The sequence below is a fragment of the Dipodomys merriami genome, unplaced genomic scaffold (genome assembly GCF_024711535.1).
Source record: "Dipodomys merriami isolate MVZ:Mamm:240054 unplaced genomic scaffold, mDipMer1.0.p SCAF_519, whole genome shotgun sequence".
Classification (NCBI taxonomy): domain Eukaryota; kingdom Metazoa; phylum Chordata; class Mammalia; order Rodentia; family Heteromyidae; genus Dipodomys; species Dipodomys merriami.
The window spans coordinates 1-24643 of NW_027206090.1; the positions used below are offsets into that span (position 1 = coordinate 1).

The window sequence follows — 24643 nt, forward strand, 5'->3', positions numbered from 1 at the left end:
GGACCAGCGCCCAGCCCCAGGGTCCACGATCCTCCACCGACAAAGGACAAGAAAACAAAATCGATGGAAAGCTAAGGGTAGTGGTACATGCCTGGAATCCCAGCAACTTGGGAGACAATTGTAGGAAGACCCAGCGTTCAAGACCAGCCTGGGCTACATACATGCATCTGGCTGGAAAGAGCGCCCGGCTGGGCCGTGGGCATTAGATTCACGTTCATGGTGGTAGAGACTTAGAGGCAAAGCAGCCGGAGTGTCTCTTGATACCCCAGCTCACACACACAGCTGAGCTGGCGAGCAGCTGTTAATATAAGAGCAGGGAGCCTCAAGAGAGTCTGGACACACCTGGCCTCAGAGTCCACCCCCAGCTGCCATGACAGAGACTGTGCGCGTGTGTGCGTGTGTGCACGTGTGTGTGCGTGCATGTGCGTGTGTGCATGTGCGTGTGTGCTGGCCCTGGAACTTGAATTCAGGACCAGAGCCCTGCCCTTGAGCTTCCTGTCTCCCTCACACTGTGCTCTACCACCTGAACCACAGCTCTATGACTGGCTTTCTGGTGGCTCACTGGAGCTAAGCGTCTCATGGACGTTTCTGCCTGGGCTGGCTTCCAACCGCGATCCTCACATCTCAGCCTCCTGAGTGGCTGGGATGACAGGTGTGAGCCACGAGTGGGGGGCCTAGACTTGGGCTTTTTGAGCCCGCCTCCTCCTCCTGCTCACCGTGGGTGTTTTGCGGCCCGGGTGCCGTGGAGGCAGCGTGGTGGGGCTCAGGTGGCGGGGGGGCGCTGGGGGGGACAGACCCACCTCCTCGGGGGCTGCCTGCGTGTCACACGGCTGGGGCAGCTGGGCGTGGCGGGGACGGCCCTGCTGGCCACCAGGGCAGGCGCTGTCCACCCTGGGGTGCTGACCCTGGGCTGCCGGGCCAGGCTGGACAACACGCTCTTCCTCTTCCGCAGCCTCACGCCACCCTCCACCTGCTGCCCGCAGCCCAAGGACAGAGGCGTGTGCGGCCAGAGCTCCAGGGCGTGATCGGCCGACATGATGCAGGAGGATCGCTGTTCCAGGCCGGCCGGGCACGGCTCCGGATTTCATCTCCGTGGAACGGGGGGGGGGGGGGGGGGGGGGGGGGGAGGGGAGGAGTGGAGGGGGGAGTGGGGGGGGAGTGGAGTGCTGTCAGCCAGCTGAGCCTAAAACCAGGCAGATCACAGCCCAGGCCAAGGCCCGGACAGAAGCGAAGCAAGACTTCACTACCCAATGGCTGAGATCTGAGGATCACAGTTCAAAGCCAGCCCGGGCAGGAAAGGCTGTGAGACTCCTATCTCCAATAAACCACCAGAAAACCGGAAGTGGCGCTGTAGCTCAAGTGGTAGAGTGCTCGCCTTGAGCTGAAGAGCTGAGGGACAGCGCCCAGGCCCAGAGTTCAAGACCCACGACCAACAGAAGAAGAAAAAAAGGAGGAGGAGGAGGAGGAGGGGGAAGAGGATGAGAGGGGGAGGGGGAGGAGGAGAGGGGGGAGGGGGAGGGGAGGGGAGGGGGAGGAGGAGGGAAGCGGCCGCTGCTGGCTGAAGCAGGGGGAACCGGGAGGGGAGGCCCAGGCCCAGGCACTGGTTCTACACCCCGCGTCTCCCTCTGGTGGCTGCACTTGCCACGCTGGCCTGCAGGTGGCGCCCGGGCCCCCACACACCGGGGCCCTGGGGTGGGGGGGGCTCTTGGCTCCCAGAGCCGCATCTTGTGTTGATTCATTTATGTTCAGGTGGTCCTGGGGCTTGAACTCAGGGCCTGGGCGCTGTCCCCGAGCTGGTGCGATCAGGGCTGCACACAGCCTCACTGTCCATCCGGCTGCTGGTGGCTCCCTGGGGATCAGTCCCACAGACGATCCTGGCCTCCAGCCTCCGTCCTCAGACCACAGCTTCCTGGGTAGCCGGCGTGACAGGAGGATGGGATCTGCTTTGCTTTTGTCAGGACTTCTCGCATCTTCTGGGAGATGATGGCGTAGGGCCATGTGCGAAAGATTGGAGGGGGGGAGGGGGCAGGCAGGCAGAGAGCACTGGGCGTGCAAAGGCCCTGGGCCAGTTCCGTGTGTGCGCACGTGCGTGTGTGTGTGCGCGTGTGTGTGTGCTTGTGTGTGTGTGTGCGCGCGCTCTTGTCTTTGGGTCTTGAATAACTGGAATCCCTTCCCAGCAGCACACACAGCATGTGTTTCCAAAGAACTTACCTGTCATGTGTAAAGAGTCCGTCCAGGCCCCAGGGCCACCAAACCAGTTGGGTGACAATTGGGGGGGAGGGAGCAGCCAGCCCTGGTGGACATTTGGGTGCGGCTGGGCACAGGCTCTGCCCAGGGTTTGAAGGTGGAGGCCGGGGCTCACGCCTGTAATCCCGGTTAGGGTTGGAAGCCAGTCTTGGGCAGGAAGGTCCTGGAGAGTCTCATCCCCAACGAGCCAGCACGAAGCTGGGAGTGGAACCTGGCCCAAGTGGTTGAGTGCCAGCCTAGAGTGAAAAGCTCAGGGCCGGCGCCCAGGGCCCCAGTCAGGCCCGGGACGGGTGGCGCCCGCAAGCCAGACTGGATCTGGAAGGCGGACTCTGGCCAACAGACCTGGCGCGGGAACGTCGCAGGGCAGGAGACTCGGCTCAGGGACAAAGGCTGCGTTAGTGGGGAGCCGGGGTCCACGTGGGCCTCTGCGTGCGTGCGTGCGCCCCTTGTCCTGCTGTGGGATCAAACCCTGGCTCTGTGTGTGCCAGGCAGGGCCTCTGCCGCCCTAGCTGAGCTTGCTCGCTTCCTTCCGTCCGTCTGTCTGTCCTTCCTTCCCTTTGCCCAGGCTAGCTCTGGAGTGGCTGGGATTACGGGCGTGCCCCACCGTGCCCGTCAGACATGCCAACATTTTAGTGACGTGTGCAAACCAACCGCGCCTTCCCCTCCTGCCCCTCCCGGGGAGCCAGCCTCCTCCTGCCCCCTCCCCCCCCAGCCAGCCTCCTCCTGCCCCCCTCCCCGGGAGCCAGCCTCCTCCTGCCCCCTCCCCCCCCAGCCAGCCTCCTCCTGCCCCCTCCCCCCCCCAGCCAGCCTCCTCCTGCCCCCTCCTCCCCCCAGGGAGCCAGCCTCCTCCTGCCCCCTCCCCCCCCAGCCAGCCTCCTCCTGCCCCCCTCCCCCCCCCTCCCGGGGAGCCAGCCTCCTCCTGCCCCCTCCTCCTGCCCCCCTCCCCCCCCCGGGGAGCCAGCCTCCTCCTGCCCCCCTCCCCCCCCTCCCCGGGAGCCAGCCTCCTCCTGCCCCCTCCCCCCCCAGCCAGCCTCCTCCTGCCCCCTCCCCCCCCCAGCCAGCCTCCTCCTGCCCCCCTCCCCCCCCAGCCAGCCCTCCTCCTGCCCCCTCCCCCCCCAGCCAGCCTCCTCCTGCCCCCCTCCTCCTGCCCCCCTCCCGGGGAGCCAGCCTCCTCCTGCCCCCTCCCCCCCCAGCCCAGCCTCCTCCTGCCCCCCTCCCGGGGAGCCAGCCTCCTCCTGCCCCCTCCTCCTGCCCCCCTCCTCCTGCCCCCTCCTCCCCCGGGGAGCCAGCCTCCTCCTGCCCCCTCCCCCCCCTCCCCGGGAGCCAGCCTCCTCCTGCCCCCTCCTCCTGCCCCCCTCCCGGGGAGCCAGCCTCCTCCTGCCCCGCGCGCCCGCCGCGGCCGCCCTGCTGGGGACGGGACTCCCGCACCTGGCATGGCTGAGCGAGTCCCGACACGGGCCCGGGGTTCAAATCCTAGCTCTGCTGGAGCACTCGGCTGTGCCTTCCCGTGCCTCAGTTCCGCCTGCAAAAAGATGGGAACAGCAGCAGCCCCTGTCTGGGGAGGAATCCAAGTGCGGCGAGGCCCAGGGGGCAGCGCTCCGCCGTCCAGGCTCCGTCCACGGCTGTCACCCCCTCGGGCACGGCAGTTCCAGAGTCCTGCGACTCACAGGGACCCGGGTTCAAATCCTGCCTCCGCCTCAGGCTGGCTCTGCGGCCTTCCGACAACAGCGGTGCCACGCCCACCCGCCGCCAGCCACGCCCACCCGCCGCCAGCCACGCCCACTCCGGATATTTGCATGTGCTCCATCTTTGCTCCTGATTCGTCCACACAGAAGTGCCGTCCAATCAGCATCCTCCGGCGGCAGCCCTCGACCAATCGGGAAGCGCGTGCGCTCTGCTGCCGCCACAGGTCGGCGGTGGGACTGCACCCAGGTGACCCTCTCCCTCGGGGTCTCACCGTTCGGGCCAGGCCCGGGGCTCGAACTCGGGGCCTGGGCGCCGCCCCGCGGGCGCTCTGCCGCTGGGCCGCAGCGCCGCCTCCAGCTTTTCGCTGGGCCACCGGCGCTCAGAGGCCGCGGACCTCCCTGCCCGGGCTGGGCGTGAGCCGCGATGCGCAGACCTCGGCCAGGCGCGCGGTGGGGCCGGGCCCGGAGGCGGGCGAGGCGCGGCGCTGCCCCCCTGGCCTTCCAGTCGCCCTGACTCAGCTGCTTCGGGGCTCAGTGTCCTCCGCGGTCCAAGGGGGGGGCCGAGCCCCGGCCGGGGGGAGCAGGAGGCTTCCTACCCTCTGATCTCTCCCAGAGATCTGCGGGCGGCCTCGAACCCAGGGCCCGTGTGGGGAGGTGGGAGGTGAAGGGGCAGTCTGCGGTGGGCTTTGAAGGATGCATAGGAGTTGTATAGGCGGAGAATTGTAGGAGGTGGGGAGGAGTACAGGGAAACTGAGGCCAGCCGCCCCCCCCACGCCCCCGGAGGCCGCGCGTGCGCACGGAGGCCGCACCGCAGGTTAAACCTGGACACGGCTTTGGCCTGGTGATGTTCTTCTTCTTCCTTCTGGAAACGCCTAGGCCCAAATAAGGCTGCGGCTGCGGGGCGCAGGCCCGGGCTCGCCGGCGGCCGGGGGGGGGGGGGGGCGGGCGCGGCCTATAAAGGCCCGCGCGGCCCGCGCCCCGCGCTCGCCCGCCCAGCCCCGCCGCCCGCGCCCCCATGGAGGCCATCAAGAAGAAGATGCAGATGCTGAAGCTGGACCGGGAGGGCGCCCTGGAGCGCGCGGAGCGGGCCGAGGCCGACAGCCAGGCGGCGGAGGACCGGCGCCGGCAGGTGAGGCCGTGCTGCGCTGCGCTGCGCTCCGCCGCGCCCTCTCTGTGCCCGGCGCGGGCCGCGGGGTCCGGCAGGCGCAGGTCCCGGGCTGCACCCCGGGGGCGGCGGGGACCAGGCGCCACCCGGGGCCCCCAGACACCACGGCCCCGACCCCGCTCAGAGACGGCTGCGGGCGCGGGAAGAGCGAGTGGCGGCCTCGCGCTCTGACTGGAGTGTGAGTGACTGCCCCCCGGGCGGTCGCGGGTCTCGTTAAGGCGGCCACACCGGCTCTGGCTGGACCCCGGGCCGGGCGGGTGCCAGGCCGTGCCAGGCCCCGTCGGCAAACGCCCTGGACAGCCGGGGAGGCCGGGGGGGGAGGCCGGGGGCGGAGGCCGGGCGCGGAGGACCGGGGGCGGAGGCCGGGCGCGGAGGACCGGGGGCGGAGGACCGGGGGCGGAGGCCGGGCGCGGAGGACCGGGCGCGGAGGCCGGGGGCGGAGGCCGGGCGCGGAGGACCGGGGGCGGAGGCCGGGGGCGGAGGCCGGGCGCGGAGGACCGGGGGCGGAGGCCGCGGCGGGGACCCGGGCAGTGCGGCTGCCCAGGGCGCCCCCTGACCCCGCTGACCCCGCTGACCCCAGGCGGAGGAGGAGCTGGCGCAGCTCCGGAGGAGGCTGCAGGGGACGGAGGACGAGCTGGACCGGCGCTCGGAGGAGCTGAAGGAGGCGCAGGAGAGGCGGGAGCTGGCGGAGAGGAGCGCGGCCGACGTGAGTGCGGGCCGAGGAGGCCGAGGTGGAGGCCGGGGACGGGGTGGAGGCCGGGGACGGGGTGGAGGCCAGGACCAGGCCCGGGCGGAGGCGGATGGAAGGTGGAGGCCCGCGCCAGGGTCCAGGGAGAGGCCGGGCGGGCCGGGGCCGGGCGGTGACCTCAGCGGGGCGGGGGCGGGGCCGGGGGCGGGGCCAGGCCAGCGATGGGGGGAGAACGGGGCGGGGTCTTGGCCGGGGGCGGGGCCAGGCCCGCGATGGGGGGAGAACGGGGCGGGGCCGGGGGCGGGGCCAGGCCCGCGATGGGGGGAGAACGGGGCGGGGTCTGGGCCGGGGCCAGGCCCGCGATGGGGGGGAGAACGGGGCGGGGCCAGGCCCGCGATGGGGAGAACGGGGCGGGGCCAGGCCCGCGATGGGGAGAACGGGGCGGGGCCAGGTCGGGAGTGGGCGGGGCCTGTCTGGGGGGGCGGGAGGCCGGGCGGTGACCTCAGCGGGGCGGGGCCAGGCCGGGCGCGGGGCCGGCGCCGAGCAGAGACCTCCGCGGACCGGGGTGCGGGGCGGGGCCAGGCCGGGGTGCGGGGCGGGGCCAGGCCGGGGTGGGACGGGGCCAGGCCGGGGGCGGGGCCAGGCCGGGGGCGGGGCGGGGCCAGGCCGGGGGCGGGGCGGGGCCCCGGGCGCGGGGCGGGGCGGGGCGGGCGCGGGGCCCAGCGGTCCCGGGCGCGGCCGCGCAGTCGTCCCCGCCGCGCCATGGCCGCGCTCAGCTCGCTGGACACCGTGAAGCGCAAGATCCAGGCGCTGCAGCAGACGGCGGACGGCGCGGAGGAGCGCGCGCAGGGCCTGCAACGCGAGCTGGACGCGGAGCGCGAGCGCCGCGAGAAAGTGAGCCGTGCGGGCGTGAGCCCCGACCCCGGCCCCCACCCCGGCCCCCATCCCGGATCCCCGGCCCCGGACCCCACCCCGGCCACCATCCCGGCCCCCATCCCGGATCCCCGGCCCCGGACCCCACACCGACCCACATCCCGGATCCCCGGCCCCGGACCCCACCCCGGCCCCCATCCCGGATCCCCGGCCCCGCACCCCACACCGACCCCCATCCCGGATCCCCGGCCCCGGCCCCCATCCCGGATCCCCGGCCCCGGACCCCACCCCGGCCCCCATCCCGGATCCCCGGCCCGGCCTTTATCCCGGCTCCTGACTCCGGACCCCCGGTCCCGGCCCCCATCCCCGGCCCCGGACTCCATCCCGGCCTCAGATCCCCTCCTCCGGACCCAGATCCCTTCAGATCCCCGACCCCGGCGCCCCAGAGGCCCTGTATTCCCGGTTCCGGTTCTCCGACCGCGGGACCCACGGGATCCGCGGGCCCCGCGCCGTCTCCGCTTCCCGCGCTCCGCCCGCCGCCGCCGCCTTTGTACCGCCCGGGGAGGGGACGCGGGAACCAGGGAGAGGGCGGGGGAACCGGGGAGGGGACGCGGGAACCGGGGAGAGGGCGCGGGAACCGGGGGGGGGGGCGCGGGAACCGGGGAGGGGACGCGGGAACCGGGGAGGGGGCGGGGGAACCGGGGAGGGGACGCGGGAACCGGGGGGGGACGCGGGAACCGGGGAGAGGGCGCGGGAACTGGGGAGGGGGCGCGGGAACCGGGGAGGGGGCGCGGGAACCGGGGAGGGGGCGCGGGAACTGGGGAGGGGGCGCGGGAACCGGGGAGGGGGCGCGGGAACTGGGGAGAGGGCGCGGGAACTGGGGAGGGGGCGCGGGAACTGGGGAGGGGGCGCGGGAACCGGGGAGGGGGCGCGGGAACCGGGGAGGGGGCGCGGGAACCGGGCTCCGTTGTCCGCGGGGACCCCGGCACCGGCCCCACTTTCTCGGGGTTCCCGGACTCGGGGCGCGCAGCGGGGCCCCTCCCGCCCTGGGGGGCCCTGGACCCCGGATTCTCCCCTCTCCGGGGGGACCGGGTCTCGGGGCGCGGGGGGAGGCGGAGACGCCCGCGGGAGGTCGGGGTTCGCCCCGCGCCCCGGCGGCCGCACAGCTGGTTCCGTTTAGATTGAGGGGCGCCGGCCCCCCACCTTCCGGCGCCGGCCTTTCCCTTATAAGGGAAAGCCTTTGTGGCCCTGATTGCGGAAGGGGCGAGAGGGGACCCCGGCCCGCGCCCCGCCCGCCCGCCTCCGCCCCGCGCGCCCCGCCCGCCACGTCGCGGCCCGGCCCGGGTCTTCCCGAGTTTGTTCCGGAGGCCGAGGCCGAGGCCGGGGCGCGGGGCGGAGCCGCCGGGCCCGGCGCCTCGGCGCGGGGAGTGCGCGTCCGCCCGCCCGCGCGCCGCCCCGCCGGGCCCCAGCCCCGGCCGGCCCGGCTTCGAACCGCCTCGCCGGACAGACCGAGCCGCCGGCCCGGGCTTTTCTGGTCATTTCTCGAAACTTCCCTGTCCGCCCGCAGCTCCTTTTTCCCGGTGGGGCCTGGAGTGCGGTGCCGGGCCTGCGGGCCTGCGGCCGCCCAGCCCTGGGCGATGGGGGAGTCGGGCCCCGGGCCCCGCGCCCCGCCGGTGTCCGCCCGCGCGCCGCAGCTCCACCCCACGTCTTGGAAGCCCGCGGGAGATGAGTCAGACCGGCTTCCCTGCCCGGCTGGCTTCGAACCGCGATCCTCAGATCTCGGCCTCTTGTGAAGCTGGAATGAGGGGCGGGCGCCTCGGGCTCGGTGCTCCGAGCGCCCTGCGGCCCAGCGGGCTCTGACCGCGGCCCAGCTCCGGCCTCCCCGGCCCTGGTATGTGGCCAAGCCGGTCCGGGCAGGACCGGGCTGGAGAATCCCAGATTCCACCGGGCAGCCATGTTCCTTCTCGTTTTTGTTGCGGGGCAGGGGGCTGGGGAGGAAGCAGAGGTCAGTACTGGGACTTGAACTCAGGACCCTGTGCTCGCTGCTTTGGCCTTTCGGTGGGTCACCGGAGATGAGAGTCTCAGGGACTTTCCTGCCCAGCCGGCTTCGCACCGGGATCCTCACTCCCCAGCCGGGGTGCCAGGCGTGAGCCGCACTGCCGGCCCTGCTTTGTGCCAGCTCTTAGCCTACTGTTGGGGGCTCGCGAGTTCAGGGGACCCCGGCCCCGTGCCTCAGTGGCGTGCACCCCCACCAACTGGTCCCCAGCTCGGGCTCCTTCTGCCTCAACTTCTCCAGTGCTGGGGCTCAGCCTGCCCCACGCTGGTTATGTTGTTTTCCGTGGCTCCGCACGCCAGGCCCGGAGTGCTGGAATGCTCCTTGGTGTTGATAATGAAGCAGTCCAGCTCACAGGCCAGCATGGCCGCGCTGGGGCGCAGGGGAGAGCCACATTGAGACTCCGGGGGAGGCTGAGATCCCCGGGCCGGGGCCTGTCGTCACGCGCCCGTCCGTCCGTCCGTCCGTCCCCGCAGGCAGAGGGCGATGTGGCGGCGCTGAACCGGCGCGTGCAGCTGGTGGAGGAGGAGCTGGACCGCGCGCAGGAGCGGCTGGCCTCGGCCCTGCAGAAGCTGGAGGAGGCCGAGAAGGCAGCCGACGAGAGCGAGAGGTGAGCGGCGGGCGGGGCGGTGAGGGGCCGGGCGGCTGCGGCCTGCGACCCGGTACCGGTACCGGGGCGCCCTGCGGGGAGGGAACCTCCGGGGAGGCGGAGGGAGCGGGAGCGGCCGCCTGTGGGGGAGGGGGTCTGCTGGCCCGGCCGGGGCTCGGGCCTGGGCGCCCACCCTCCGCTCCTCAGCTCCGGGCCGCTGCTCCGCCGCTCGAGCCGCTTCCGGTTTTCTGGTGGTGCCTTGGAGATCAGAGTCTCGGGGGCGACAGGTGTGAGCCGCGGCGCCCGGCTGGTTTTGTGTTTGCGATGGGGTCTTGCTGTGGTGCCCGGGTTGCCTGGGGCTTCTCCGTCCCCTCCCAGCCCTGGTGCTCTGCCCCGCCTGGCTCCTGAGCCCGTCCCTCCCCCTCCCTCCTGAGCCCATCCCCCCCTCCTGAGCCCGTCCCTCCCCCCCTCCTGAGCCCGTCCCTCCCCCCCTCCTGAGCCCTCCCCTCCTCCTCCCTCCAGAGCCCGACCCTCCCCTCCCTCCTTTCCTCTTGGTGGCTTCTCTTCTCCACCTGGGCCGGGCCGCGCCGTGTCCGTGGGGACGCCGTGGCCCCGTGGGCAGGCGCTGGCCCCCGGCCCTGCTGGTCACAGGCCGCACGCTGAGGGCGGGTGGTGGGGCGCACAGGCGCCGTGTCTGTGTGGCTGTCAATGGGCCCCTTGTCATGGGCCCGGCCTGCGACCTTCGGCTCTGCCGCGGGGCGGTGTCACCGGAGCCCAGCCCCACGGGGCACCGAGGGCACGGGGAGGGGAGACCCCGCGGGTGCAGGGCCGAGGCCCTGGGTCCCCTCCCACACAACACAGCCGAGGAGCCGGCGGCCATCCGCAGCAGACGGCCCTCAGCGGCTGCCAGGCAGGATGCCAGTGAGGGAGACCCCATCTCTAAAGCAGGCCGGGCGTGGCATGCACATGCATCATCCTGGGACCGCCTGGCGGCCGCATCCTGGGCTCTTGTCGCCCTTGGCCTGGAGATCAGAGTCTCACGGACGATCCTGCCGGGCTGGCTTTGAACCACGATCCTCAGATCTGAGGAGCTGGGAGGACAGGCGGCCACGGCGCCCGGCCCTGCGCCTGCGCTGACGCCCCCCGGCCCGGCTCGCCCCTCACGCGGCGGGGAGTCAGGGGCCAGGGCGCCCAGGCTGGGGTCGCGCCCCCCCCCGGGCACTGAGGGCACCGTCCGGCCTTGCAGAGGCATGAAGGTCATCGAGAACCGCGCCATGAAGGATGAGGAGAAGATGGAGATCCAGGAGATGCAGCTGAAGGAGGCCAAGCACATCGCCGAGGAGGCCGACCGCAAGTACGAGGAGGTGAGCGCGCCCCGGCCCTGCCCGCCCGGGCGGCCTCAGCCGCCAGCCTCCGGCCTCAGCCTCCAGCGCGGCTGGGACGCACGAGTGCGCCGGCCCGGCAGCCCTGGGGTCCCCGCAGCCCTGGGGTCCCCACAGCCCTGGGGTCCCCGCAGCCCTGGGCTCCCCACAGCCCTGGGGTCCCGGCAGCCCTGGGGTCCCCGCAGCCCTGGGGTCCCCACAGCCCTGGGGTCCCCGCAGCCCTGGGGTCCCGGCAGTTTGGTGAACGCCGGGACTCGCGCTGCCCCCACGTTTCCTGCGTCCCCTGGGGACGGGGTGGGGGGGGGCCGGCGGTGTGGCACGCCACGGGCGCGCGCGTCACAGGCCCTGCGCCCCGCAGGTGGCGCGCAAGCTGGTCATCCTGGAGGGCGAGCTGGAGCGAGCAGAGGAGCGCGCAGACGTGTCGGAGCTGTGAGTGGCGCTGGGGGGGGACGGGTGCGGCCCGCCCCCCAGCCGCGGCGCTCTGAACCGTGATCCCCAGATCTCAGCCTCCTGAGGGCGGGGTGGTGGGCGCGGGCACCAGCGCCCGGCCCTGCCCTCTGTTTTGAGACCCTGAGTGGCATCCCAGGAGTTCCAGCGACCGGGAGGAGGCATCCTCAGGCCCGGGGAGGGGGGGGTCCCCCAGCGCCGTGTGCCGTGATGGGGGCTGACCCCTGCCCCTCAGGCCCCCCCCCCCCCGTACCCGGGCGGCCTTAGTGAGGGGCCCCCTCCTCCCGTGTGCGCAGGAAATGCGGGGACCTGGAGGAGGAGCTCAAGAACGTCACCAACAACCTCAAGTCCCTGGAGGCCGCGTCCGAGAAGGTGGGTGCTGCACCCCCCTCCCCGAGGCGGGGTGCGGGAAAAGGGGCACGCTCACGCGCCCGCCGCCTCCTGCCTGTGGCGGAGCCCACCCCTGAGCCCTGCTTCCTCAGCCTGGGGGGGCCTGGCTGACTCTTCACGCAGGCTCACTGACCTCCACCTCGGGGGTAGCTGGGATTACAGGCAGGAGTCACGGCACCCTCTTTTTTTGTTTTTTTTGGTTGGTCCTGGGTCTTGAACTCAGGGCCTGGGCGCTGTCCCTCAGCTCTTCAGCTCAAGGCTAGCGCTCTACTACTTGAGCCACAGCACCACTTCCGGTTTTCTGGTGGTTCATTGGAGATCAGAGTCTCACGGTCTCTCCTGCCCGGGCTGGCTTTGAACCTCGATCCTCAGATCTCTGCCTCCTAGGTAGCTAGGATGACAGGCGGGAGCCACTGGCGCCCGGCTTCTCTTTTGATTTTTAAGTGTTTGTTTCTCTCTCAGTATTCTGAAAAGGAGGATAAATATGAGGAAGAAATCAAACTCCTGTCTGACAAACTGAAGGAGGTGAGCACCCCCCGCCCCCCCCCACAGCCCCCCCACGGGCACCCGGCCCGGGGTGCTGCACTGACTCTGCTCCCCTGCAGGCTGAGACCCGGGCAGAGTTTGCAGAACGAACGGTGGCCAAACTGGAGAAGACCATTGACGACCTGGAAGGTGAGTGCGTCTGGGGGGGCGAGGGGGACGGGGAGGGGGGGTCTGTCTAGGTCTTGGCCGCATCTGCTGTCTGTCTGCTGTCTTGGTTTGGTGTCTGTGCTGGTCCCAGGGCATGAACGGAGCACCTGGGTGCTGGCCCTGAGTTTTTTTCAAAGTCCAGGCTGGTGCTCAACCTTTTGAGCCACAGCTCCACCTCCAGTCTTTGGCTGATGCATTGGAGATGAGTCTCCCAGACATTGCTGCCTGGGCTGGTTTTGAACCGCCATCCTCAGATCTCAGCCTCCTGAGTCTCGAGAGCCGCCAGCGCCCGGCTTCCCTGGCTTGAGGTCTCCAGTGGGCCGGCCAATTCTCAAATTCTGCCCCTGGGTCTCTGGGTGTAGTGGAAAATTCCAGCAGCTTTGGTGGAGGCAAGGTTTCCTTATAAGGACATCTACACCGTGGCATTTGACCTGGTCTGTGGCCTTTGACCTGGTGACATCATCGGACATGACTGTGGGCCACCCCATGACCCTCGCCCTGCCTCTGTTGCTTCTGCCTTTTCTCTTTCCCTCACACACGTGGGCTGCCCGTCCTGACACTCTCTGTGCTGTTCCTGTCTCTCCCCCCCCCCCCCCCCCCGCCTGCCCAGCCCAGCCCCGCTCTGTGCCATCAGTGAGGAGCCAGAACACATGGTCATTGACATGACCTCTGTAGAGAGACCTTGGCATCCACACCAGCCCGAGCCTCACGCTCTCCGCAGGCTGCCAGAGCTCCAGCCCTCGCATCCCAGTTCACATTCAAGCCCTCTGATAACTGCATTCCTCTCTTCCCTTTCCCACTGCTCTCTTCCCTCCTCGCTGCCTTTGGAGTCATAGGTGGGGGCCTCCCTGCCTGGGGAGTCTGGGCTGCAGGTTGGGGCTACAGGACATACAAGCCGGCTGGTCTCAGAGGCTGGAATGGGCGTCCAAACAGCAGTAACAGTGTGGTTTCCTCAGGCCCCCTGTTCTTTCTTGTCTGTTTCTCGCAGGGCTGGGGTCAGGACCCCTGTCCTCACTGCCACAGCCAACCCCGATCCTGTTCACCCCCATCCCACTCTTACAACACAGCTAAGAAACGGGGGGCTGGGCCTGGTGCACACACCTGTCACCCCCGCAGGACAGCCGCACTCCAGCCATGACCAAGGCCCTGTCGTTTGATGTTGTCAGTCTGGGCCTCGCGCTGTCCCTCAGCTCTTCAGCTCAAGGCTAGCACTCTACCACTTGAGCCACAGCGCCACTTCTGGTTTTCTGGTGGTTCATTGGAGATAAGAGTCTCACAGGCTTTCCTGCCGGGGCTGGCTTTGAACCGCAATCCTCAGATCTCAGCCTCCTGCATCGCTGGGATGACAGGCAGGAGCTAATGAGCTCAGTCAAATTTCCTGGCTTTGTGCAATGAAGAGGTCCATAGTTCTAGGAGACGCAGCCACCCGGCCTCATTTTGTGTATTTGCCCCGCCTCGCCGCCCTGGCTTCAATTTCAGTTCGGTTTGAATCCGTTGCCATGGATACACAGACACCTAACTGAACCGGGCTGGGCCAGTGGGTGTGGCGGGGAAATGCATCTCCACGACAACTAAACACTGCGCTGGCACTCGGCCGGGGGCTGCCCCCCAGCTTTGTCTCTGAGGCTGCCGCTCCACCCCTTGAGCTCCAGCGCCACCCCCAGCTGTTGGGTGATAACTGGAGATGACAGACTCAGACTTTCCCTAGCTGGCTTTGAACCGCCACCCTCAGATCTCAGCCTCCTGAGTGAAGCCAGGATTACAGGCGTGCACTGTCTCTGGGCCTAGAAATCTTCATTATGACTCACTCCATAGCTTCTGCTGTGGTCGTTGTTATGGTGTCCGTCCTGTCCCTCGTCTGTGTCCGCTGATGCCCACCCCCCCCTACACGCAGATCAGCCAGGAATGTGACGCCACTCATGTCTGTTGCTCGCAGGCTGGGGGAGGGGGGGCAGCGGATTCAGTTTACATTTCAGACAGGCAAAGAGTCTTCACCCTAGTTTGTGACCCAGGCACCAGTGGCTCATCACGCCTGTCATCCCAGCTACTCAGGAGCCTGAGATCCAGGGTCGCAGTTCAAAGCCAGCCTGGGCAGGAAAGTCCATGAGTCTCTTATCTCCAATGAACCACCAGAAAATGAAGTGGAGCTGTGGCTCAAGTGCCACCAGCCTTGAAGGAAAAAGCTTAGGGACAGCACCCAGGTCCTGAGTTCAAGTCCCAGGACTGACACACACACACAGAGAAAAGCATTTTGACTTTTAGTCTGGACGTTGGAGGTTCCCTCGACATTGTTTTAAGGATGTCGATGCTCATTCATTCGTTCCTCTCTCTTCCCCCTCCCCCAGAGAAACTAGCCCAGGCCAAAGAAGAGAACGTGGGTTTGCACCAGACACTGGACCAGACGCTCAATGAACTCAACTGTATTTAAGGAGTCCTGGAGTCCACCGGCTTGGCTCAGCATGAGACTGGCCAGCGGATGCTGAGTTCATGACCACGTATTTTGTATCAGACAAGCTTTGCGCACACAGGTTCAGCGCCCCCCCCTCGCTTCCCAGAGCACCGCTTTTTTCTAGCTCTTTTTATATCCACTACCTTTCTTCCTTAGGCAGGGTTGATTGATTATTCTCTTCAGGCTGGATTGGGAAATGGTGGCATATTAACGCGCAGCCAGGAACACACAAGGCTCTGGACCATGCTAGAACCTTCCTCACCGCTGGCGGTGTGAACTCGCAGGGCCGGGGCAAATTAAAGAACACACCTGAGCCTGGGAAGTCCTAGGCCCCAGAGAGCAGTCGGGCCTTCCCGGGGTTCCCGGTCCCCGCGGGCCTCGAACCGCGATCCTCCCATCTCAGCCTCCCGAGGAGCGGGGTTCGTGGGAGCCTCCGCGCCCCGTGCAGGAAACCTAAGACCAAAGAGCGGACGGTCCAGCCCCCCACACCCCAACAAAGCCCAGGTCAAAGGCCAGGGGGGACCCCGAGGTCGAGCTGGACTTGGGGCTCCATCAAGGCATAGAAGCTTCTGGATGGCCGGGGAGACGCGCAGTCCGCCCTCGGTCTCTGTCACCTCTCTGCCGACATCACACCGTCCGGCCGTGGGGGGCTCAGCGCCGGTTCACAGCCTCGCCGCCGCTTCTAGAAGCTTCGCCGGCCCCGCCCCGCTCCTATTTATTATGGCCGGGCCAGGCTGAGCCGCCCCGCTGCCCCGTCCCGTGTCCTACTCACCACTTTTTCTACATTTTTGGGCAAAATAAACTTTTACACAAACCCCGCGGTCGCTGCGTCCGTCCTCGCCTCGCCTCGGCCGCCCGCGTGGCCCGCCCGTGCCCGCGCTCGCCTCGGTGCGCGCACTGCGGCTGCGCGCCGCGGGGGAGGACGGGGCTTCCGTGTCGCCACGCGCGTGCGCCGCCTGCTGGAGCTGACCGTTCGCCCGTGCGCATGCGCATCGCTCCCCCAAGCTCCGAGCCGAAGGCGCGCTGAGCTGTTGGCACCCCTCCCGACGAGGGGGCGGGGCGGAGCTCTCCGAAGAGCCGAGGCCCCGAAGGCGGGGACGCGAGCGCCACGCCCCCCACCTGGTTCTCATTTGAAGTCCCCCCGACTCTTCCCGCGGGCCAATCAGAACGCAGCTAGTCCCACATGCCGGCCAATGGGCGGCGCGGCCGAGCTGCTTCCGGCTCCGCGCGGCGCTCGCCCCTTCCTCAGTTCTCCCCGCGCAGGGCGGGGTCGGGGGCGGGCGCAGCCTCGGTGACGTCGGCGGGCCGGCAGCCAATAGGGGGCGGGTTCGCGTCTGACGGACGGGTCCGTCGGCCAGTGGCGAGGCGCCGGCCGCACTTCCCGTCCGGGAGAGAGTGTAATATGGCGAAGACCTACGATTACCTGTTCAAGCTGCTGCTGATCGGGGACTCGGGGGTGGGGAAGACCTGTGTCCTGTTCCGCTTCTCCGAGGACGCCTTCAACTCCACCTTCATCTCCACCATAGGTAGGCGCCCGGGGACGGCCGGGGCTCCGGGGGGCTGGGCGGGGCGCGCCCGAGGGGCCGGGGCTGCGGAGGGCGGGAGGCGGCGCCCGGACCAGGCCGGGGCTCGGGGGGCCGCGGGGGCCGGAGGGGGCGCGGGGGCCGGAGGGGGCGCGGGGGCCGGAGGGGGCGCGGGGGCCGGAGGGGGCGCGGGGGCCGGAGGGGCCGCGGGGGCCGGAGGGGGCGCGGGGGCCGGAGGGGGCGCGGGGGGCCGCGGGGGCGCGGGGGCCGGAGGGGGCGCGGGGGCCGGAGGGGGCGCGGGGGCCGGAGGGGGCGCGGGGGGCCGGAGGGGGCGCGGGGGGCCGGAGGAGGCGGGGGGCGCGGGGGCCGGAGGGGGCGCGGGGGGCCGGAGGGGGCGCGGGGGCCGGAGGGGGCGCGGGGGCCGGAGGGGGCGCGGGGGGCCGGGCCGGGCGCGGGGGCCGGAGAGGGCACGGGGGCCGGGCCGGGCGCGGGGGGCCGGAGGGGACGCGGGGGCCGGGCCGGGCGCGGGGGGCCGGAGAGGGCGCGGGGGGCCGCGGGGGCCGGGCCGGGCGCGGGGGGCCGGAGGGGGCGCGGGGGCCGGAGGGGGCGCGGGGGGCCGGAGGGGGCGCGGGGGCCGGGCCGGGCGCGGGGGGCCGGAGGGGGCGCGGGGGCCGGAGGGGGCGCGGGGGCCGGAGGGGGCGCGGGGGGCCGGAGGGGGCGCGGGGGCCGGGCCGGGCGCGGGGGCCGCAGGACGGCTGGGGGCTGCGCGGAGGAGCCGCCGGTCGCAGATCGGCCCGGAGCTGGTCTGCCCGGTCTAACTTCAGGGTTTCCAGCCTTAGCAGAAGTGGAAACTGAGGCCTGGAGGCTGGCACAGGGAAGGAGGGCCGGGCCTGAGGCCGGGCTGTGGGGGGCTCTTGCTGAAGGCCACGGCCTGCAGGTGGCAGGGTGGGATTTGACCCCGTGTGATCTGAGGCCCCTAAACCCGAGGCCCAGGTGACCCACCACCCCGAGGTGCCATCTCTCTCCCTCCTCCCGTCCCGGAGCCTCACCCCCCTCCCCTGCAATCCCCACGCCACGCCGGCGTGGAGCCCCTTCCTGGCCCTGCTCCCCGAAGTGATAGCCCTGCAAGTGAGTGACAGCCTGAGCGGGCACAGGCCGCCCGGCCCTGCTTCCCATCACAGGCCCCAGGTAACCACAGTCCCTTTGCACACAGGCATGCTCCAGGGTGGCTGGCCTTCACAGCCTACCTCTGCCAGCCCCAGGAGCGGCGCTGGCCGCTGACCTCTGGTCCGGCCACAAAAACAGCCAAAGAGGCTGGGCCGGGAGGGGCAGTGAGCGGTGTCCTGCTTTCCCACTGCAGACTTCTGCTGTCTTCTCGGCTGTTCAAGGGAGATGAGAATCCCACAGAAGCCCCACGGCTCACACCCGTCATCCCAGCTACTCAGGAGGCTGAGATCTGAGGATCGTGGTTCAAAGCCAGCCCAGGCAGGAAAGTCTTTGAGACTCATCTCCACAATTAATTACCAGAAAATGGGAAGTAGAACTGTGGCTCAACGAGATAGAGCACCAGCCTTGAGCACAGAAGCTCAGGCACAGCTCTCAGGCCCTGAGTACCAGCCCCATGACCGACAAAAAAAACAAAAGCATGGATTTTCCTGTCTGGGCTCAGCCTCGCTCCTCAGACCTCTGCCTCCCAAGTGGCTGGGATGACAGGCGTGAGCCACGGCGCCCCGCTGCTGTTTGCTCCTAAGCAGGCACTAACCCTTTCTGAGCCTCTCTTTTCTTCAAACAAGTGCACCCTGCCTTGGCCCGTGCCCTGGGCACAGAGCGGCAGCTGCCCAGGGCCCCGTGACCCGCACAGGGCCCGCAGCCCTCCCCTCCCCACTCCAAGGTCCAGCTTGGGAGTCAGTCCCTGAGTCCCACGAACCAGGAAGTGAGAACTCCCTGGGCTGCGGCTCCCTCTCAGCCAGGCTGTGCCTCTGTTTCCCAGCCTGAGACTCCTGCCCCACTCAGCACAGCCAACAGGAAGTCAGGAGGGCTTCCTGTCTTGCTTCTGAATTCTGAGCCAGAACTACCATCCCCCCCCCCACGGACATGCACGCACACACACGCACAACACACACACGCACGCAGGCAGTTGGCACTGCAGGGTCTCACGGAGGCCCTCCTCACTTGCAGGTGGCATGGGGCTTGCTCAGGGGGGCCTGGCAAGGTGGAGGCAGCATTTGAACCCAGGACCGCGCCGATCGCTCCTCTGTCTTTAGTCTGTGGGCTGCCCAGGACCGCTGTCTTCTATGAAAGCGTTCTTCACTTTGATTTTGAAGTTATGGCCTCATAAAGTTGATCCATTTTAATAAAGCGCCATGTGTTAATAAAGCCCAGTGGAAGACAGGCCCCAGTGTGGGGAGCATTCTAGAAAGAGCCCCTCCTGGCCCTGTGCGCCTGAGCACCGGCAGGCGAGTGCCATGTGCCGCTCCCGCCACTGCCTGCAGCCTGGCGTGGCCTCCGGCTCTGTGACCGCTTAGGGCTTCAAGGGGATGCACGGCTCAGAACCATCGCCCGTGGCTGTGGCCCGCCGGCTCACCAGGCCTCGCTGTGCTGTGCTGTGCGGGTGTGCGGGTGTGAGCATGCGTGGCTGGGAAGACACCATGGCATGACTTGGAGGCGGATGGGGCGCGGCCTGGGGTCTGGGGTCCCCGCTCCTGGCCAACTCCGAGGCAGCCCCTCCCTCCTGTGGCTGTCCCTGTCCCCAGAGATCCCCAAAAGCCATGGTGACCGAATCCCTGCCCACACTGGGGCCAGGCCAGGCTTTCTAGACAGAGCCTCAGTACGATGACAGGGACCCCCTGGCTGGGTATGCGCATGCGTGCGTGCATGTGTGTGTCTCTGGGCTTGAACTAGGGGCTTAGGCACAGTCCCTGAGCTTTTACTCAAGGCCAGTGTTCTACCACTTGGGCCACAGGTCCACTTCCAGCTTTTTGGTGGTTCGTTTGAGGTGAGAGTCTCATGCACTTAAATCTGGGCGTGGTGGGGCTCGCCTACCGGCTCAGCTCCAACGGGAAATGAAAACTAGGCTTGTGGTCCCTGCCCTGCCCTGGGCAGGAAGGAGGCCGCGTCTCAAGAGTAACCAGTGCCAAAAAGTGCCGAGGGTGTGCCGTGCCGCACCTGCCTGGCAGGGCTGCGACCCAGCTCCGTCCCCAGCAGCTCCCCAAGAACAGAATCCCGAAGCTGGGGGGGGGGGCCTGTGGCCAGGAGCCGTGAGTGTCAGGGAGGGGGGGCCAGGTGCACACGCACAGGTGTTCACAGGCCTTCCTGCATTCTGGGGGAACCTGCAGGGGACATGGGGGAAGGGGTTCGTTTTTTGTTTTTGAGATTTTTGAAGTAAGATCTCACCACACCGCCCCACACTGGCCTCCAATTCATGATTCTCTGGCCTCTGTCTCCTCCATCTAGGATTATGGGCCTGCGCTGCCCCATCCAGCTTGCTGTGTGTGTGTGTGTGTGTGTGTGTGTGTGTGTGTCGGTCATGGGGCTTGAACTCTGGGCCTGAGCGCTGGCCCTCAGCTCTTCAGCTCAAGGTGAGTGCTCTACCCTTTGAGCCACAGCACCACTTCGGTTTTCTGGTGATTTACTGGAGATCAGACTCTCACGGACTTTGCTGTCTGGGCTGGCTTTGAACCGTGATCCTCTGATCGCAGCCTCCTGAGTAGCTGTGATGACAGGCGGGAGCCACCAGCGCCCAGCTTAAGTTTTTTGAGATCTGCCTCGTAGACCATGTGACTTACCCCTGTGAGACCCAGGAACCTCTGGGCCAGTGTGAGCACAGCCATCACGTGGGAAAAACACATGGATGAGGGGGGCTACTGGGGGCCTGTGCACATCGCAGAGCACTGTGGGAGCTCAGGTCTGCAGGGCACTGTGGGTCTGTGGGGTCTGCAGGGCACTGTGGGTCTGTGGGGTCTGCAGGGCACTGTGGGTCTGTGGGGTCTGCAGGGCACTGTGGGTCTGTGGGGGCTGGGCCTGTGCAGGTGTGGAGGCTCTGGCTGCCCTGGCCCCGCCCCCACCCGTAGGCCCTCCTTCTGGGAGAGGAGGAAGCGCGTCCTGACACCGAGACCCTACAGGCAGGGACTGACGAGACCATTTTCTTCTTTCAGGAATCGACTTTAAAATTAGGACGATAGAGCTGGATGGCAAGAGAATCAAGCTTCAGATCTGGTGAGCCTCCCGCCACCTCTGGTGCGTGGCTTTTCCCGCCAGTCCTTGGACGAGAACTTGGGGCCTGGACGCTGCCCCTGAGCTTTTTCACTCCAGGCTGGCGCTTTACCTCCTGAGTCTCAGGGCCACTCCCAGCTTTTTGCTGGCTCATTAGAGATGAGTGTCATGGGCTTTCCTGCCTGGTCTGGCTTCAAACTGGGATCCTGGGATCTCAGCCTCCTGAGTGGCTGGGATGACAGGCTTGAGCTCCTGCTCCTGCAGGGTCTCGCAGCCCGGGGAGCTGCACCGCATGGCCTCTGGTCGGGCCTGGCCCAGCCCTGCGCAGGGCCCCAGCCAGGAGCCCCAGCATGGGGTGGGGGGGGTGCTGTCTGTGTGTCTGTGGAGATCGGGTCTCTGTAGTCCAGGCTGGCCTTGAACTCCAGATCCCCCTGCCTGGTGGTGGATGGCGGGAGAGTCCCCACGCACAGCCACTCACCCTAAACCACAAAGGTCCACTGTCACCTCCTCTTTCCCTGGGGAGCCCAGGCCAGCCCTTGCTCTGCACCCCCAGCCCCTCCCGACTCCACCCATGTTTCTTACTTTGATGATGGTGTCCTCTTTTTTTTTTTTTTTTTGCCTAAGCTGGCCGGGACCATGCTTTTCCTGTGTATGCATCTTGCATGCGTTATGGTCACACTCACCATGGCCCAGCCTTTCATCAGTTGAGATGGGGTCTCAGCAGTGCTCCCAGTCTCTGCCTCCGAGGTTGCTAGTATTACAGGTGTGAGCCGCCACACCCATAACACATCTCTTCACCGCCAGTAGTGTGACCAGAAAACGGGAGATAATATTCCAGAAGCCCGGCAGGGAGCAGGGTCGTGACTGGGTGTAACTGGGGTCTTCGTCTGTGGTCGGGCAGAGCATACTCTGCTGGCTGAGTGTGAGGGTGAACCCCAGGAAGAGCTGGGGGCCAGGTCTGGCGGCCGCACCGTGGGCTGAGCGGTCGGAGGCAGAGGACAGTGGTTCCCAGCCAGCCTGGGGCCGCAGCCAGACCCTGCCCGAGCCCCTGGCTCCGAGACCCCATCTCCCCCAGAAGCTGGCGCGGAGGCCTGTGCCGGCCGTCTGGGCACGCTCGGGAGGGAGGGGATGGAGGGGACCCGTACAATGAGGCCCTAAGGAAAGAGCTGGGGGGGGCGTGGCTCAAGGGGCAGAGCGGGGCCTGGCAACCTTGAGGCCCTGAGTTCAAATCCCGGTGCTGAGGAGCAGAGGAAAGCCCCGCTCGGGCCTCTGTCACCGACCTCCCGCTTTCCCCGGCCTCTAGGGACACAGCGGGCCAGGAGCGCTTCCGGACCATCACCACTGCCTACTACCGGGGCGCCATGGTAGGGCTTCCCAAAGGTCTCCCCACTGGCCCGGCCCCCGCCCAGCCCGCTCCACTCACTGCAGTTCCTGGCCCCGGCGGCCTCGGTGTGGGCGTCCCCAGGGGTGTCTTCCCGACATCGCCCGGGCCTCCCGCTACCTGGCCACCATTTCAGTTTAAATCGGTAAAATCGAAATTGAACTCTGCTGCTCTGGAGGCGGAGGCCGGGAGGATTGTGGTTCAAGGCCATCCCCGGCAGCAAGCTAGCCGGCTCCATCCCCACCAGTGCGAGCTGGGCGTGGTGGGGCACGACTCTCACCCTGAAAGAGAGCAAGTGAGGCACAAGGCCCGGGTCCCAGCTTCGCAGGACGGCGCCCGCCCGGCGAGAGCACGGCCCCCAGTTCAAACCCTGCACCCCGAAAAGAGCAAACCTGTTCCTGGTCCGGCCACCGGACCGCGCTGGGGACCGGGGCCTGGGGCAGGCGGGAAGGCCCCGTGGGCGGGGCGCGCACAACCCGACGCCGTGGCTTCCCCTGTCTCTCTTCTTCTTTGTGCTGGTCCTGGGGCTCCATCAGGGCCGGGCGCTCGCTGCTGCTGCTGAGCTCAGGCTGCTGCCCGGGGAGGGGAGAGGCCCGGGCGCCCCGGCTGGCTGGGAGCCCGGCCCTCAGACCCGGCCTCCAGGGTGGGGTGACAGGCGCCAGGCAGCGGTCCTTGAGCCTCACTTTCCCGAGGAATGGCAGGATCTGGGCGTTTGCGGTGCGGGTGGCCGAGGGCCCTGGTGCCCGGCCTCGCGTGGGCCCGTGGCCGGCGGGGGGGCTGGGGCTGGGGTGCCCTCCCGCCCTGAGCCCCGCGTCCCCCAGGGCATCATGCTGGTCTACGACATCACCAACGAGCGCTCCTTCGACAACATCCGCAACTGGATCCGCAACATCGAGGAGGTGGGGGCGCGGGGCTGGGGAGAGGCGGGGCCGGGGAGGGGCGGGGCGAGGAGGGCAGGGGCGGGGCCGGGGAGGGCAGGGGCCAGGGAGAGGCGGGGCGAGGAGGGCAGGGGCGGGGCCAGGCGGGGGAGGGGCGGGGCGAGGGCAGGGGCCAGGGAGAGGTGGGGCGAGGAGGGCAGGGGCGGGGCCGGGGAGGGCAGGGGCCAGGGAGAGGCGGGGGCGGGGCGAAGAGGGCAGGGGCGGGGCCAGGGAGAGGTGGGGCGAGGGGAGAGGCGGGGCCAGGCAGGGGCGGGGCGAGGAGGGCGGGGGCGGGGCGAAGAGGGGAGGGGAGGGGGCGGGGCGGGGCCGAGGAGGGCAGGGCCAGGGAGAGGCGGGGCGAGGAGGGCAGGGGCGGGGCCGGGGAGGGCAGGGGCCAAGGAGAGGCAGGGGTGGGGCCAGGGAGAGGCTGGAGGTGAGGCCGGGGGCGGAGGGGAAGGGGGCAGGACGCCAGGGAGGGAGGAGGCGGGGCCGAGGAAGGCAGGGGCCAGGGAGAGGAGGGGCGGGGCGAGGGCAGGGGCCAGGGAGAGGCGGGGGTGGGGCCGGGGAGAGGCAGGGAGGGGAGGGGCAAGGGGGCGGAGGAGAAGGGGGCAGGACGCCAGGGAGGGGGCGGGGGAGGGGAGGGGATGGGGGCGGGGCCGGGGCGCCCGGAGGGGATGAGCCGGGGGCGGGGCCGGGCGCCGGGGAGGAGCTGGGGGCGGGGGCGGGGGCGGGGCGCCCGGAGGGAATGAGCCGGGGGCGGGGCCGGGCGCCGGGGAGGAGCTGGGGGCGGGGGCGGGGCGCCCGGAGGGGATGGGGGCGGGGGCGGGGCGCCCGGAGGGGATGGGGCGGGGGCGGGGCCGGGCGCCGGGGAGGAGCTGGGGGCGGGGCTGGAGGGGCGCTGTGGCAGCCTTGCGTCCCGGTCTGCAGCACGCGTCCGCGGACGTGGAGAAGATGATCCTGGGGAACAAGTGCGACGTGAACGACAAGAGGCAGGTGTCCAAGGAGCGGGGCGAGAAGGTGGGTGCGCCGTCCGCGGGCCGCCGGGGTCTCGGTTGGAAGCGGGGGCGCGGGGGGGTTCCCGAGACGCGATCCCGGCGGAGCCCCGCGCCGCCCGGTAACCGGGATGCGGTTGCCCCGCAGCTGGCGCTGGACTACGGCATCAAGTTCATGGAGACAAGCGCCAAGGCCAACATCAACGTGGAGAACGTGAGCCACGGAGGGGGGGGTGTGACGGGGGTCCCGGCAGGGGTCGCGGGGTCAGGGGCGGGGCCGCGCCCCTCCCCGCGCTGACCCCCCCCCCCGCTTCCCCCGCAGGCGTTTTTCACGCTCGCCAGGGACATCAAAGCCAAAATGGACAAGAAGCTGGTGAGTGGGGGGGCAGGGCGGAGCCTGGCGGCGGCGCGTGCGCACTGCGCGGCCCTGACCCCGCCCCGTGACCGCAGGAGGGCAACAGCCCGCAGGGCAGCAGCCAGGGCGTGAAGATCTCGGCGGAGCAGAAGCGCAGCGGCTTCTTCCGCTGCTCGCTGCTGTGAGGCCCGGGGACCCGGACCCCGCACCCGGGGACCCCGCACCCGCCCGGCCGCCGGACGCAGCCGAGACGTCGTCACGCGCCACCGGGACCTGGAGCCAGGACGCGGCGCGGCCTCCCGCGGGCGAGGACTCGAGGCCGGCCGCGGACGTCGGCAGCGGGGCCGGCCGCGGCACGAACTGAGCCCGGGGCCGCGCGGCCGCCCGGCCCGGCCCGGACCCAGGTTTCTAGCGGAGATTTATTTTTCCAGACCCGCCGGGCCGCCGCCCGCCCGGCTCCTTTTTTTGAATTAAAAGCATCGACCGGCACCGCCTCCCGCGGCCTCCCGCGCGCTCTGCGCACACGGCGGCTCCGCGCCGCGGTCCCGGCCGGGGCCTCGTCCACGGGGCCTCGTCCACGCCGCGCCACCCGGGCCGGGCCG

The 24643-nt window shown here is 69.5% G+C and overlaps 2 protein-coding genes across 3 annotated transcripts; both read left to right on the forward strand.

Moving 5' to 3' along the window:
* The first annotated feature begins 4937 nt into the window (after nt 1-4937).
* LOC138810976 (tropomyosin alpha-4 chain) lies at nt 4938-15475 on the forward strand. Of its 2 annotated transcripts, XM_069998413.1 has the most exons (9): nt 4938-5061; nt 5678-5803; nt 9188-9321; nt 10547-10664; nt 11041-11111; nt 11426-11501; nt 11982-12044; nt 12125-12194; nt 14558-15475. In XM_069998413.1, exons 1-9 carry the CDS (start codon nt 4948-4950, stop codon nt 14638-14640), a joined length of 855 nt encoding a protein of 284 aa, XP_069854514.1. In that variant the 5' UTR covers nt 4938-4947; the 3' UTR covers nt 14641-15475. The 2 variants fall into 2 exon arrangements, with proteins under 2 accessions (XP_069854514.1, XP_069854515.1); XM_069998414.1 differs by lacking the exons at nt 4938-5061; nt 5678-5803 and adding an exon at nt 6515-6679.
* Nucleotides 15476-16028: 553 nt separating this feature from the next.
* LOC138810977 (ras-related protein Rab-8A) lies at nt 16029-24315 on the forward strand. Its single transcript, XM_069998416.1, has 8 exons — nt 16029-16187; nt 20339-20399; nt 21700-21760; nt 22599-22676; nt 23622-23711; nt 23835-23900; nt 24009-24059; nt 24137-24315. Exons 1-8 carry the CDS (start codon nt 16064-16066, stop codon nt 24224-24226), a joined length of 621 nt encoding a protein of 206 aa, XP_069854517.1. The 5' UTR covers nt 16029-16063; the 3' UTR covers nt 24227-24315.
* Nucleotides 24316-24643: the final 328 nt, after the last annotated feature.